The sequence below is a fragment of the Myotis myotis genome, unplaced genomic scaffold (assembly GCF_014108235.1).
Source record: "Myotis myotis isolate mMyoMyo1 unplaced genomic scaffold, mMyoMyo1.p scaffold_m19_p_8, whole genome shotgun sequence".
Lineage (NCBI taxonomy): Eukaryota > Metazoa > Chordata > Mammalia > Chiroptera > Vespertilionidae > Myotis > Myotis myotis.
In genome coordinates this window covers 40,436,197-40,453,041 of record NW_023416390.1, presented here as the reverse complement: position 1 = coordinate 40,453,041, position 16,845 = coordinate 40,436,197, and the positions used below count along the sequence as shown (strand labels likewise).

The following is a 16,845-nucleotide window of genomic DNA, read 5'->3' as shown; positions in this document are numbered from 1 at the left end:
TTCAGACATAACTACATACTATGAGTGATTTTAATTTTCTTCAGTTTTTTGTTTTAGAAAAATTAGAAAATATTATGTAATCAGAAAAATAAAACAATAAACATATTTTTAAATATATTTTTATTGATTTCAGAGAGGAAGGGAGAGGGAGAGAGAGATAGAAACATCAATGATGAGAGAGAATCATTGATCAGCTGCCTGTTTTTATGCCCCCTACTGGGGATCGAGCCCGCAACCTGAGCATATGCCTTTGACCAGAATTGAACCCACAACCCTTCAGTCCACAGGCCAATGTTAGAGCAATAAACATATTTTTAAAGAGCTTCTTTTGATGAAAAATGTTGTAGAAATCTACATGACAGCATAGGTAAACACCTGTACACATCACCTCCTACAACCACATCAAAATTAAAACTAAAACACAGAACAACCATCATCCAGAACTGCCTGGAAGCTGGTTGAAGAGAAGTCTTACAACTAGAGAAGTAAAAAAGAAAGCACACTCACAGTGGTAGGAGGGGAGGAGGTGCATAACCAGCTGGACCAGCACCCACGTGTAGCATGTTTTTAATCAGGAGGGAGATTGTATCTGCAGAGGCTGCCCTTGAAGAGCAAGGGGTCCCAGCCCCACACCAGACCCCAAGCCCAGGGTCCCAGAGCGGGGAAGAGAAATTCCCATAACTATGGGCTGTAAAAAACAGTGGTGATTGGGGTTCAGTGACATGGAGGCTGCTGGATATCCAGTTGTTCCTTTTAAAGGGCTAACACACAAACTTAGACTTGCTTCCTCCCAGCTCCAGCACCAGGGAGAGGCTCTGAGGGACCCAGACACATACAGGGAGGAACTGGATTGTCTGACATCGAGGCAGGTACATGGGGAACAGCTTTTTCCCAGAAAGGGGTGCTTACAGGGGTCATTGGGATCTCCCCTGTAGCAGGGCTGACTGGCAGCCATATTTGTTTCCATCAGCTTGGCCCTCACTGTTTGTTTCACCCTGGTGATTCCCTGAGACCTCGCCCCATTCAATTTGCAGCCCCATCCAACCTGTTTGCAGCAGCTTGTCCATATGAATGGCCTGTCCTGGCTCAGGCTTCAGACTTTGCTAAAACCTCTCAAACAAGTTGCAGCTGAGGCAGCATGGCCCAAACCTACCAATAAAAGGCCCAAGACCCTGCATGAGCACAAGCCTGCCTTGCTTCACAGCTGGGTCTCACCTGGGCACCTCCAAGCTCAATACAAATATCTCCTGAGGGTGTCCCCAGGCAGTGGCTGACTTTGCACCTCCTTGGAGGCCCTAGAGCAGGGGTGGGCAAACTTTTTGACTCGAGGGCCACAATGGGTTCTTAAACTGGACCTGAGGGCCAGAACAAAAGCATGGATGGAGTGTTTGTGTGAACTAATATAAATTCAAAGTAAACATCATTACATAAAAGGGTACGGTCTTTTTTTTTTTAGTTTTATTCATTTCAAACGGGCCGGATCAGCCCGCAGACCGTAGTTTGCCCACGGCTGCCCTAGAGCCAGTGCACCTGGAGGACAGCATCAGAGCATAGCAGATTACAACTCTACATATCCACTCAAGAGGCAGACTCAGTGAGCACCAAAATCCCACTGAAGCAAGTCCTGCTCCATAGGGGTGTCTCCTGCACAGCTCTCCCTCTGTAGTCACAGCTGGTCCTCACAGCCAATTGGCCTGGAGGTCGATTCCTCCTAGAGATGCCAATAGCAATCAAGGCTCAACTACAAGACTGTGCACACAGCCCACACAGGGGTGCACCTAGAGTGCCCAGCTCAGGTGACTGGGGAGGATACTGGGTCCTACAGGACACCTATTGCACAAAGCCACTCTACCAACTCCAGGAAACATAGCAGCTCTATCTGATATAAAAAACAAACAGGGAAGCAGCCAAACTGGGGGAGGGGGGGAGAAACATGTCATAAATTAAAGAAATGAAACCAAGCAAACTACTGCACACAGAATTCAAAACCGTGGTTACAAGGTTACTCAAGGATCTTCATGAGACCTTTGGGGGACTTAGTGAGACTTTCAAGAATCTTAGTGAGAATGTCAAAGACATGGCAAAGGACGAGTCTGAAATTAAGCATACATAAATGGAAATGAAGAATAATTTACAGGGATTCAACCATAGAGTAGAGGATTCTGAAAATCATACCAACAATTTGGAATATAAGGAAGCAAAAAAACACCCAATCAGAAGAGCAAAAAGAAAAAAAGAGTCCAAAAATATGAAGATAGTGTAAAGAGCCTTTGGGGCAATTTCAAGGTACCAATATTCATATTTTGGGGGTGCCAAAAGGAGAAGGGAGATAATAAGATACTGAAAACCTATTTGAAGAAATAATGACAGGAAACTTCCCCTATCTGGTGAAAGAAATGGACTTAAAAGACCAGGCAGTGTAGAGAGTCCCAAACAAGAGGAACCCAAAGAGGCCCACACCAAGTCACATCATAATTAAAATGCCAAGGGTTAAAGATAGAGAGAATCATAAAAGCAGTTACCTACAAGGGAGCACCAATACACCTGTCAGCTGATTTCTGAAAAAAAACTTTGCAGGCCAGAAGGGAGTAGTAAGAAATAGTCAAAGTGATGAATAGCAAGAACCTACAATCAAGATTACTCTACCCAGCAAAGCTCTCCTTTAGAATTGAGGGTCAGATAAAGAGTTGCACAGATAAGAAAATGCTAAAGGAATTCATCATCACCAAACCAGTATTACATAAAATGTTGAAGCATTTTCCTTAAGAAGAGGAAGAAGAAGAAAATGGTGATGATGATGATGAAGAAGAAGAAGAAGAGATTTTATAAAATGGCAATAAATACATGTCTATCAATAGTTGAATCTAAAAATCAAAATAAATGAATGAGAAATCTAATGAACAAAATAAACTGGTGAATAAAACCAAATCAGAGAAATAGAAACATGGGACAGACTGACAAATCTCAGAGGGGAAGGGAGATTAACCAAAGATGTTACCTGTGGACACAGACAGAAGGATGGTGAAGGCCTGGAGTGGGATGGGAACCGAATGGAGAGGGGCAATGAGGTGGAAAATTTGGTACAGCTGGAATACTTGCAACAATAAAGATTTTTTTTAAGTGAGAAAAAAAGAGCCACTTTCTCGCAGTGTTTCTATGATAATTATGCATTTAAATTATCCAAATAAGCTTGCAAGACATTTTGCTTTACGTTATTATCTCATAGTTATATAAATATTTTGTAACTTTAAACTTGACTTTTTTCTCTAATAAGGATTCCATGGGACCTAAGCATTGGTATTTTTTAAAGATCTCTAAATAATATTTTTGAAGAAACTAGAGGCCAAGATCACAAATCCAATTTATGAAATCACCCAGCAACAACTGGAAAATATTTTCAATGACTTGGAAAATTGGATTAGTTGATGAATCATGGAAGATGGTTTTAATCTTGAATCTGAGGAATATTTCTACTATAATTAAAACATTGAAGATGATGTTTCTATATACAATTTTCAGTTTTATTCTCTCCCAGAACTTAAAATATTATTTTTACTCAAGGACTTTCTAAACAATACATATTCATCTATGAAAAGCAATATGAACCTACATGAAATACTAGTATATAGTACAAACTTCTAAGTCAGTTCCTCTTAAACTTTAGTGTCCATTCAAACTCTCTGGGTTAAAATGCAGATTCTGACCTAATAGGTTTGCTGGGTCGAGTCTGAGAGTCTGCAGTGCTAAGATGTCCAGATGTTGCTGCTGTTGCTTCTGGAAGCCACACTTGAATAACAGGGCTATGTCTCTTTAAGCCTTGAAAATGGGGATTAATGACCTCCATCTCAAAAAAGACATCATGCCCCACCTAAAGCCATTCTCATTTAAACAACAGTTTTCTAAGTGACTGTCCTGATTTCAATATCACTCCCTTCCTTTGTTATCATTCACATTATTTCCAAAGTAATCTTCTAAAATGCAAACCAGTTAGCCCAGCCAGCTTGGCTCAGTGGTTGAGTGTGGACCTATGAACCAGGAGGTGACTAGTGGGGGCATGCCTGGGTTGGGGGCTTGATTCCCAGTGTGGGGCGTGCAGGAGGCAGCTGATCAATGATTCTTTCTGATCATTGATGCTTCCTTCTCTCCCTCTCCCTTTCTCTCTGAAATCAATAAAAAAATATTTTTTCAAATAAAATAAAATGCAAACCAGTTTAAGTTACTACTCAATTTGGATGGTACCTTATTGCCCATCATAAGTCAAATCCAAATGCTTACAGGGCCAGGCACATAACGTGAAAACATAAAGCAATTGTGGGAGGGAAGGTAGGTAAAGAGGGATGTTGAGGCCTGTGGCAAACTGGAGTGCACATGTCTTTTCTAAAGAAAATAACTACACAAGAGCTGCAGTGTCTATATGTAAAGGTATATCAGGCTTTTTTATAAGGAGTAGGAAAGCATCTTTTTTGATGAAAGCTTCATCAGTTTAAGATTGGCAATGAAGTTTTTAAAAATTCTAATGCCACAAACTACATAAAATCTCTGAACACAAGATCCAGACTTCAGCATTTTCCAAAGCCCCCAGGTGACTCTAGTGTGCAACCACTGCAAAGGGCCTGAACTCAACCAAGGGCTGAAGCTATAGAAGTGAGGAGACGAAAATTACTTTAAACTGAAAATGTCTGAACAATTCACAGCCACAGAAAGAAATATTTCCTAGACTTAAGCAGTCTCCTGAAAATACAGCTGCCATTGACACCCTTCCCAGGGAGTTTCCTGACTTGAAAGAAGGCTGACCCTTAGTACCAGGAGGTGCAGATTCAGCTGCCATACATTCTCCCACTGGGAAACTCCAACCAGAAGATAGGCTGCCCATCCCATTAGCATCAAAAAGCCCAACCAGGACCTTCCATACTCTCCCCCTGATGCCCTAAATTGAAATATATATCTTTACTTTGGACTACTGCACAAGTTTTCCATTATTGGGAGCTCCCCTGTGCATGTGTGAAAATAAAGCTCTTTTACTCCTGTCCATCTGTCTATTGTCAGTTACTCTGCAGGCCTCTAATCGCTGGACCCAAATTGGAAGAGGAAAAGTTTCCCTCCCAACAGAAGTACAGGTTGGTTCCTGAAGGCCATTTTTATATGAACATTATTTCTGATGTGTGGTAAGGAGGAGTGATTATGCTTCCTCAAAGGAGATAATAAGAAAGTATTTGTTTACATATTATTTTAATACATCCTACAACTAACTCTGAGCTCCAAAGGTTGAATTCAAGCCTTGGGGCGTTAAAGTGATACATGATAAAATCTAAGAGTATTTAAGTCCTTAACCAAAGGGTGATTTATAATCATCCATATCTGTTTACCTGTTACATATGTAAAAGGAGAATATTTTTTCATACTTAAGAAAATATAATTTAATACAATTACTCATAGTTAAAGGTTGTGTTAATAAGCCTTTAGTTAATTATTTCAGCACATTCTGAATAAGGTATCACATTTAGTAAGAGATATGAATGTTGCTCTATTTCTTATTTGGGTGCATTCCAGCAAGATAGAGGCACTTTCAAAGTTTTTTTTGAAAGAACTAATAAGCAATACAGAACAGTTCCTGCTGTGTATGTTAGCTGTGGGAAGCAGAAGCACCTACTTTCCCTGGATTCCCAGATTATTTACGTGAGTTTCACTAATGAATCCCCAGCTTGAGGCCTTATTTCTATGTTAAATCTCCTTTGAAAGGAACATTTCCCCTTCTCCTCATACTCACACCCAAATAAAAGTCCAAAATGTAATATGCTTCCTCCTGTTTAAGGACACATAAAATTGGAATCCTTCTCTAAGAACAAGGAATGAGACTGTTGAAAAACCACAGATGAAAACTATTTGCACATTTACGTCATGGGTGGCAAAGTAAACAACATTTTTGGAGCCACTACTGAAATGTGGATGTTTTCAAAAATAGTTTCTCGTTGAGTTTTCATGGCTAGGCTCCTCCTTACTCAGAAAGGTCAAGTGTACCCAAGACTGCATAGTGCAGTGGTTCTCAACCTTCCTAATGCAGCAACCCTTTAATACAGTTCCTCATGTTGTGGTGACCCCCAACCATAAAATTATTTTCGTTGCTACTTCATAACTGTAATTTTGCTACTGTTATGAATCGTAATGTAAATATCTGATATGCAGAATGTATTTTCATTGTTACAAATTGAATATAATTAAAGCATAGTGATTAATCACAAAAACAATATGTAATTATATATGTGTTTTCTGATGGTCTTAGGCGATCCCTGTGAAAGGGTCATTCGACCACCAAAGGGGTCGCGACCCGCAGGTTGAGAACTGCTGGCATAGTGAGTGACATAGCCAGAATTTCAACTTGTTTTTTTCCATGTAGACACAACCTGCTATAACATTATAATCTCTATTTTTGGTTAACCATCTAAGGTTGTTAGGTCTTTCCAGAGATCTTAACATTGTCAATAGGACCAGCTTCATTGTCCAGTGACCTATATCACCACACAGGACCCTATACTCAGAAGGATCTTGTGCTTAGGTTAATGTTGTGCTGTTGGTGCATTAAAATTCCAATAATATTTGCCCTGACCAGTGTTGCTAAGTGATTAGAGCGTTGGCCCTTATAATGAAAGGTCTTGGGTTTGATTTCTGGTCAAGGGCAAGTATCTGGGTTGCAGGTCCAATTCTGGGCTCCCTGGGGCCCATGACGGGGGGGGGGGGGGGGGGGGGGGGGGGAGGAAGGGAGAGCAAAGGGGGAGGCAACCAATTGATATCTCTCTCCACTTCCCCCCTCCCTTACACTCTCTCTAGGAATTAATGGAAAAAATATCCTTGAGTGAGGATTAACAAAAATAAAAATAAATAAAATCTCAATAATTTTTAAAGGAAATCTCTATATTTTCATTTTGTACTGAGCTCTATAAATAATACAGCTGTTCCTTCCTGTGAAGGACAAGTGAGAATAAAGCTTATAGATAAGAGAAGTTTCCTTGAGGAGCCAAAAGGTGGCGAGTCTCAGTGTCAGGGTCACTGGCCATCTGGAATAGAATAAGGTTGAGTGCCATAGGCAGGAGATAAAGCCTGGCCCAGTACTAGCAAGCAGTGTTATGGGAAGAAACAATGAGATCTATGCCGTAGGCCCATTTTTGCAAATTGGAAACATGTATATATTTTAGGAATGGGAATATGTCTACAGACGCATATTGAACCCATTAGAGCGCCTATGAGAATAGAAATGTGATGGGGATAGTGAATGAAGGAGCAATAATAAAATAAAGAGAATGGCCAAGCAGGAGATTTATAATGAATTTAAGAGTTTGTGTAACTCCACTCTGGGGGGAAAAATTTTTTTTTTAATAAATAAATAAAGAAAGCCCTAGCTGGTTTGGCTCAGTGAATAGAGTGTCTGTCAGCCCTCTGACTGAAGGGTCCTAGGTTCGATTCCAGTCAAGGGCATATACCTCAGTTGCAGTCTCAATTCCTGGCCCTGATAAGGGTGAGTGTGGGAAGTAGCCAATAGATGTGTCTCTCTCACATTGTCCCTTCCACTCTCTATAAAAATCAAAATCAATGGGAAAATATCCTCGGGTAGGGATAAATAAATAAATAAATTAATTAATTAATTAAAGATAATGAGTAGATAGATAGGTAAAAGGAAATTGAGTGGTTACCTAAAGTCACCAGAGAATCATAGAAAGGAATTAAAAGAATGTTTCTTTCGTCTTCACAGTTAAAAGGGCTGAATAAACATGAATCAAGCATACCAGGAAGGGTTCTAATGCTGGGAATACCCAGGTGAGTGAGACACTGTCTCCACTTTCCAGAAATGTCATTATTTCCTCTTTTGGTCAGTTCCACTCCTTTTGGCCAGCTCTGAAAAGGTGTTTTTTACATTCATGTTGTTTTAAATATAACAAGCACAACCGATATTGTAATCTGAATCCTGTCTTCTTTATGGAATCTGAAAGTTAAAGGGAGTTTTGAGGTCACCTAGTCCCACTTTCCACAGCCTCAGGAAGCTCTTTTATTTCTCAACTTATGGAAGTTTCCTTCCCTGTAATGATCATGTTTGGTTAGCATTTCTTTCTTATGCAATCACTGTGGATACATATAATCTCTGGAACAACTCCCCTTAGTCTCTCTTCTCTGGGTTCAACTTTGCTAGGACCTTTAACTCTTGTCATAGACAGACTGGTCTTATCATTATTTTACCTTATTCTGGAACAACCACCCTCTCCTAACCAACTGCTCAGATCCCATCCATCCGCTCAAGCCCCATTCTTTTGGAAAGCCATGGTGGATCACCCCAGAACAGAGGGCCACTTCATCCTCTGCATTTACAATGATTCAGGGGCCCCTGCTGCCTTGAGTAATCAGTTATCTTGCCATTGGATTATCTAGTGTCCCAAATGATGGCAAGTATCTCAAACCCTTTTAATCAAGAAGTCATGTTTGAGTACTCATCTCTATTGGGCCAACCCAATAGAGATGAGTACTCAAACATGAGTACTCATCTCTATTGGGTTGGCCCAATCTAAATAGCTATTCAATTTTGGGTAATTTTTTAAGATGGTATTGTTATTGGAGGCTCCATTGGCTAAACCACAGTTTGGATGGAAAATCTTATCCCGTAAAGAATGTTTCAAGTTAAGCAATAAAATGGACTCCCAGCAAAGCAAATGTATACATTTTTTTTTTTTTAGAAAATAAATTTATTCTCAAGGAAGACAGAAATAGTTTTCTCTCTCTAAGTTTCTAAAATCAGTTCAGCTAAAAAAACCTACTTATTTGATTATGCTTTAATACTCAGCTGATCCATGAGATTTGTAACTGATTTCTGAGAGGCTCAGGACCCTGAAAGGAAGCAGTTGATTTGTCTGAAACATAATGATGTTTATCAGGAATTTGTACCTTTTAAAAATAATATTTGCTTAGAAATTCACATGGTTTAGCTTCTATATGTAATCAAAATGTGTAATCCTATAATATGAATTCAGGATTCATATAATAAAGTATTTTTCAGCTAAAGGTTATTAGGTTATGATAAAGTTAAAAATAAAAAAGCATAACTGATGTCATGTGTTTCTAGGTTTGTGCAGGGAAAAATTGAAAGGAAATGTACAAAAACAGTAAGAATGCTTATCTTAACAATGGCTATCTTTGGTTTGAATGATTCACTTTTATTTTCCTCATAGTTTAGAAATTTTCTATGGTGTACTTTATATAATAAAATATTTATGAATAAAAATTTAATTCTTAAACCCCTTATGTCTGCAACATTGGGATAATGGTGAAAAGAATATCTGTGTTTTTCTATTTATGGATATCAGCACTACAAATGTGGAATGTAGAGAATGATAAAAACTGTGTCCAACTGGAACTGAGATTATATGCTAACAAATATTCTACTCCAACTATCCTCAAGGCTGTATGAAACCATAGTCCACAGTTAACAGTGAATATAACCCTAAAGGAGGTCCACAGTATGTGAACATGCCATTTTAGTTTATTTGTTTTAAAGGAAGCAACTCCTGTATACAATTGAGGTTGTTTCTTGTGCTTACTAGTTAGGGATTTTGACAGAATTTTCACTGATAAAACTTGTTTGACACACACAGAATAAATTCTTGTATAATTTTTAAAAATTCGTAAGTAGAGACATTTTTAAAGTACTTAGAAAATCATCAGTCATAAGTCTTTGTAATTGCATCTTTTATCAGTTAAGCAAATATTCAAAGCAAACACTTTGAATGCCTATGCATGCTGCAGTGTTCAAAGAGAAGCAAAAACAAACAAAGGCATCATGATTCCCATAAGGAAACTTCAGTCTAGATCAATGCAACCTACTGCCTTTCCTGCCCCACCCAAATCCCATCCTCTCAAACATGTAATATTTATTTGGTTTGTTTTCCTTATACTCAACCATTGTCTAGAAGTGTTGGCCCATTGTTTTCCAGAGCTTCTTGACTGAGCTGTACCTATAACTACCAGGCACCCAACATATTGATAATAGAAAGTTCCCTATGCCTGATATTGATTCAAGTATTCACCGTTCCCACTCAATCTACTACAGATAGACTTTTGTTTTCTTGCAGATCAAAATGGAGCACCTGGAAAGAACTCTGGAAAGTATTTATAAACCCCACATGTACACAGGAGTCCATTTCCAAACAAGACAGTGCAGAGGGAGCACTGTTATGTGACTGTTCTGCCCCTCTTGCCTCAGCACTTCATGGTTCCATTTTGCATATTCGAACACCTGCAAGTGGTTGCCCAGCTGGTAGCCATTAATTTGAGCAAAACCAAAAAATGTGCAGCAAATTAAGGGATTGGGGAAATATAAATGGAAACAGCAAGTAAACTATATCTGGAAATCATACTGAGACCTCAGTGTAGAAAAACATTTTTTTTAGAAAGCTGGCACAGTAGAGTGGAGTTAGGTAAGACCTGCAATCAAATTCCAACTCTGCTACTGACAAGATATATTACACTAGTAAAGTTACTTTGCTTCTGTAAGCCTCTGCGTTTAGTTTATTTTGATCTGTAAAATGAGAAAAAATAATACCTACTCCTTAGGGGGTTGGCGATAATTTAGATAATGCATCTCTTACACTTAATGCAGTGTCTGACACAGTGATTATTTTAAAAAGATAGTTTTGCTGTAGAAGCTGTTGTTTTGTTCATTATTATTCCAGAAGAACAGGCAGTGGGCAGTGGTATTAGCTACTGCTATCAGAATCTTTCCTATGTAAATAGTGGGTTATTCAAAGACAGTGTTTGGTGCCTCTCTAAATAACCTGCATGTTTCAATTATTTTTTAATGTGTCTCTTACCTTTGCTTTTATTTTTAGTTCCTCGTGCTTACGGATTAGCTCCTCATTATCTGAAAGTGATGAACCGAGACTCTGTTCCCGTAAATCTCTTATGGTTTTCTGAAACCAACAAGTAACCTAAGTAAAAAGCAACAGAGATAAATTTTCAAATGATTAGAATACTGAGTAAAAACTAAGAAATATTTCCTTAACCTTTCAAAACATAAGCTACGTCAATTTCTCTTTGGATAAACTCATCTCATGTATTAAATAATTATGGTGGAGTTTTTATGTTTCCTTCACTCAACCTCTACATGCTTCAGAGAAAAAATAAAGTAATCCCTGAAAAGCAGGAAAATAATATATCAGTTCAGATTACATAACATGAAGACAAGTATTCAAAATCTCCTAACAAAGAAGAACCAAAATAGATTCCCACTCAGTCTCCGAATCATGCATGGTTCCAGAATATAAATCCCTTTCCTGGATAAGCATGTGAATCTGAATACAGTTACATAGACCCACACGAAGGTAATTAACAGCATAACAGCATATGTAGAATTATATTTCTACTATAAAAAAAAAACAATGCAAAAATATCGTTTGGTGCAGTTGCTGGAAATTTGTGTTCCGAAAATAAATGAAGAAACTTTTAAAATTCTGTTGACATTATAAATGGGGCATGACTCAGATTCATTTAGATTTGATTTAGAATACATACCTTACACTGTTAAAACAACAAATAGCAAAGGACTTGAAAGAAGTAGTACATTTTTAAATGATGACTTAAGTTGACATTGAACTGATGACATGAAGTATCTGGCTGCAGATTCTTTATCCAAATGAAAGGAAAGAGACTTGGATTTTTACTTTTAAATCCTATACAGTGTGGTTGCATGATCACATCATTGCTACTGATTCCTAAGAGCCCACTACATGCTAGACAGTTTGGTAGTTGCTTTTTGGGCATCACCTCTATTTCCCTCAACAACTCTATAACAAGTATGATATCATCATTTTAGAGATGAGGAGAGCTTAAGCAGCTTAGCCAGGGCCACATAGTAAGTGACAGAACCAGGATTCCTCCCCAAGCTTTCATTATTTCAAGGTCCATGCTCTTTCCACCATGCCCTGCTGCTATCCTTGGCTACACTAAAGTCTTATAACCATGGGTATGAGGGGGAATTACTTCAAACCTGAAAAATTAATCCTGACAGTCTATTCAAAATGGTGGACACTACACTATACTTTCCTCTAGCCTAGGCTGTCTTGTCTATAATAGCTTCAGGATTTATTTGACCTCCTATAATATGGACAAATGTTTGAAGCAGGTGGCCAAGGAGAAAACTAGGTTAGTCATGGAGCTCCACACAATATGTACACACACACACACACACACACACACACACACACACACACACCACAGAAGTTGAGTTAGTGGTTACCTAGAATAGGACATTCCATTACCATTACAGGGCTGATACCACAAAGCTGGTTATGAAATCAAAGGGTCTATACTAATGCCTGGCATTTCTCAGCATGGAATAGGCAGTAAAATATGGGGTAAGAGGGCTTCTCTGGCTTCCTTCTAATTGGAAATCTTTGTTAGCCATCATTTTAGGCTGCCATCAATGCAAAGAAAAGAATAATGGTGATACTGTAACAGTTTTCATGTGAAATGCACCTCATTTTCTTCATAATATTTGGTAAGCTGTTTATAATACAAACATTAGTCAGTCCCCAGATCTAAATGTAATGTTTATGTATTACAACTATCTGAAGATAGTCTGTCTTTCTGGTATCCCAGTTAGAAATAGATAGTATGCATAGTGTGCACATTAGAACACACAGAGTACTTTATCGAGCTATAACATTTATTCATTTATTTAATTTTATACAAATAATTTCTCACAAAAGATGCAGTGAGCCCATATAAAAACACAGCTAGAACAATGATTTAAGGGTTTCATCAAAGAAAAATGAATCATGACTATTACCAGCTTTCAGAGATCATTTAATTTATTAAGTATTGGGAGTAAGTTTTATTTATTCTTAGCTCAGGGGAGAGGAACTCTGAAATCTCAAGAATGCTTCAATAGAGAAAGTTAATATAGAATATGAGTGAATAAAAGTGGGTACAAACAGGTGTTCGTTAATCTCTAAAAACAGGTGAGAAGCCTGAACCCTCAGTAAACCTATTTAATTTTGTGAGTCAAAGACTTGTCATCTAGCACATGCCAGTGGCGATGAAAGCAGGAAAGGAATGAGTTGTTTGATTTTTAAAAGGTATCTACTGACCTCATCCCTACATTTGGCAAATACTATTTCAATCCCCAAAGCATACTATTCCTGTATGGCAATACTGTTCCCTACAAGAGAATGCAGTTAAAGGTCTATGGTGATATTCCATATATTCTGATCACATCCCTGCCTGATGAAGCAAACTGACTCTCTAGATCTACACATTTTTACTACTGAACGCCCTCTGGGGAGAGACGTATAAAAACAAGTTGGCATAAAACTCAGAATTAAGTAGTTCGCTGTGTGGGTGTTACAGCTCAGTGAGGCATTCACACACATGTTCAGCCTCTTAGATTAGATTTACTACGTGTGCCACGGGACGCATGCAGAACAGGCTCTCAGAGTCCTTCTTGTAAAAGCACAACACCCTAAATAACGAAGAGCTTATCAACCATAATATTCTGCCACCCCGTAAATCAGTCATTGTGCCCTGCGCGCGCCTATTGCAGACAGCTGCACAGATATTCCAAGAGCACTTTTTCTAAGGGTGTAAATTATATCAGCTGCTGAGTGGTAAGTACAGTAAGTGATGCATCAGGACATTCTATAGAACATGGTCCCTGCAAAGGATAAAAACATGAGCCAAGGGTTGGTGGAAAGAAAAGAACAAAAAGCATCCAGAGTATGCACTGCAAATCAGTTCAAGGGAATGATAGTGTAAGGGGGAAGTAAGAATATTTTTCCTCTCTCTCTAGTTCCCACCTTTCAGCTTGATGTAAGTGTTGTGTTCATGGTCATTGCACTGATTTGACATGACATTCTAGATCCTCAGTGCCCAGAGCATGTAGAACTAAGGTAGAGAAGGAGTTGGGCAGATCTTTTTTACAGGGGAAGGGGACCACCTATCTAAGGATGAAGAAGACAGAGAGAAAGGAAAGGAAAATCAGCAAAGATGCAAAGAAGAAGCAACCAGAGGTGTTCAATGAAAACCAAGAGCTATCTTGGATATTAAAGAGGGTGCCAGAAAAACTCAGTCAAATGGTGTAGACCTGCACTATCCTATGTGGTAGCCAGTAAGCACATATGGCTATTGAGTGCTTGGAATGTGACAAGTCCAAATTGAAATGTACTCTAAGTATAAAATACACAGCAGATTTCACAGTCATAGTTTTAAAAATTAATAAACATACCTCATTAAGAATATTCATATTGATTAAATGTTGAAATACTATTTTGGATATGTTGGATTAAACACAATATATTATTGCTTTTCGCTTTTTTATGAGGCTTTTAAACTTTTTTTGTGTTTCTTTTTCACTTTTTTAATGTGGCTACTACAACTTTTTTTGTTGTTGTTGTTAATCCTTACCTGAGGATATTTTCCCATTGATTTTTAGAGAGAGTGGCAGGGAGAGAGAGAAACATCTATGTGAGAGAGATACATCAATTGTTTGCCTCCTGCATGAGCCCCGACTGGGGCCAGGGATGGAGCCTGCAACCAAAGTATGTGCCCTTAACTGGAATTGAACCTGCTACCCTTCAGTCTGCAGGCTGATGCTCCCTCCACTGAGCCAAACTTGCTAGGGCCTGGCTACTACAACTTTTAAAATCACTTATGTGGCCCTGGCCAGGTGGCTCAGTTGGTTGGTGCATCGTCCTGTACACCAAAAGAATGCAGGTTATATTCCCAGTAAGGGCACATACGTAGGTTGAGGGTTTGATCCCTGGTTGGGCACGTATAAGAGGCAGCTGATGTTTCTCTTTCACATCAATGTTTCTTTCTTTCTTTCTTTCTTTCTTTCTTTCTTTCTTTCTTTCTTTCTTTCTTTCTTTCTTTCTTTCTTTCTCTCTCTCTCTCTCTCTCTCTCTCTCTCTCTCTCTCTCTCTCTTTCTCTTCCTCTCACTATAAAAAAATCAATTTAAAAAAAACCATATCCTCAGGTGAGGATTTAAAGATAAATTGATATATAGATAAATAACTAAATAAAATCACATACATGGCTTGCATTATATTTTTATCAAATGGTTCTACAACTCAAGGATTTTGAGAATATCCTTATTTGTAGATCTAATGACTGAGTTTTAATTAGAGGCTATTTAAAACAGTGAAATCAGGAAAATAGTGGGATGAAGCATTGGTTGGTAAGCATGTGTGGACCACTGGGTAGGGGTACTGAAGTTCAGCTAATGACTCTTCCAAAGAAGTTTATTGGCTAAGTAAAAGAAGGATCAGGTGATAGCTTTAAGGAAAGCAGGGGTACCAAAGAGGCTTCTCCCACCTTTTTAAAAAATTTTTATTAGATGAGACATAAGCATTTTTTGCAAGAACTGAAGATTCATGAAGGAGGATTGATGTAGGAATGTACCAGAATGTGAAGGTTGGAAGTGAGCACTACTGAAGGTAGCTTTGGGCCAGAAAGACTAGTCTTTGCTTGTTGAATAACCCATCCCCACACTGACCCCGTAGCTGGGAGATAAGAATAAATAAAGTAAAATAAATGGACCCTACTTTCACAGAGAGATGTCAGGTCCTACTCTAGGCAGGTTACAAGTGACCCTATCCAAACTTTGTAACCCTCCTATGATGAAGATACTTACTTTTGCAATAGATAAGGAAACTGAGACACATACAGGCAATTCAGTTAAGGTTACACAACTAATAAGAAGAAAGTCCCACGGTTGAAGACAGAAATGCCACAGTCAGAATGTATGGAGAACCAAAGGGTTCCAGAGAAGAGAAATGGTTCTTATTAGGCTAGTTTATGAATGTCCCTAAGACAAAAAACAAAATGCAACAATATATTTATAAGCTCTAATTCTAACATGGAAGTAGGTCCTGTGCACGGGGCTCAATGGACACAGTGCATTAGAGAGAAGGGGTGCCTCAGAGGAAGACGCCAGCTGTAAGCAAAGGAGACAACAAGCACAAACTGAGAATTCCTGTTCCAAAATGATACGTGTTAAAGACAGAACGAAAACATGGAGAACACACGAAACACATAGAAAGTATTGTCTGATGATCCAGGATTAATGACTCAAGTGGCAAGAAGGTAACCATCTGCTGCAACCCAAAGCGATGGGTCAGACTGAATAACGCATCATAGTCCCTTTCTCTGCCATTTGTTCTACAATCTGAGATCAGACCTTATTTTTTTTTAATATATTTTTTATTGATTAAGATATTACATATGTGTCCTTGTCCCCACGTTACCCTCTACCCCCTCACCCCCCCCCCCGCTCATGCCCTCACCCCCCCGTTGTCCATGTCCATTGATTAGGCCTATATGCTTGCATATAAGTCCTTTGGTTGATCTTTCCCCCTTACCCCCACCCTCCCCTACCTTCCCTCCAAGTCCCGACAGTCCAATCAATGCCTCTCCGTCTCTGGATCAGTCCTTGTTCATCAGCTTATGTTGTTCATTATATTCCACAAATGAGTGAGATCATGTGGTATTTATCCGCTCTCCAGTTCCATCCATGCTGTGGCAAATGGTAAGAGTTCCTTTTTCTTCTTCCTCTTCTTAAAGAATACCTTTCAGCATTTCATAAAATGCTGGTTTGGTGGTGATGAACTCCTTTAGCTTTTTCTTATCCGTGAAGCTCTTTATCTGACCTTCTATTCTGAATGATAGCTTTGCTGGATAAAGTAATCTTGGTTGCAGGTTCTTGCTATTCATCACTTTGAATATTTCTTGCCACTCTCTTCTGGCCTGCATGGTTTCTGTTGAGAAATCAGCTGACAGTCGTATGGGTACTCCCTTGTAGGTAACTGACTGTC

General features: G+C 38.8%; 1 protein-coding gene across 3 annotated transcripts in view; it reads right to left on the bottom strand.

The window, feature by feature from the left end:
- CCDC141 (coiled-coil domain containing 141) overlaps nucleotides 1–16,845 on the bottom strand; it is a 166,458-nt gene that overhangs the window by 99,486 nt on the left and 50,127 nt on the right. For all 3 annotated transcript variants that reach the window (XM_036320595.1, XM_036320596.1, XM_036320597.1), the window contains exon 6: nucleotides 10,848–10,964. In XM_036320595.1, coding sequence (XP_036176488.1) covers nucleotides 10,848–10,964 — 117 coding nt within the window. The remainder of the gene's footprint in view (nucleotides 1–10,847; nucleotides 10,965–16,845) is intronic.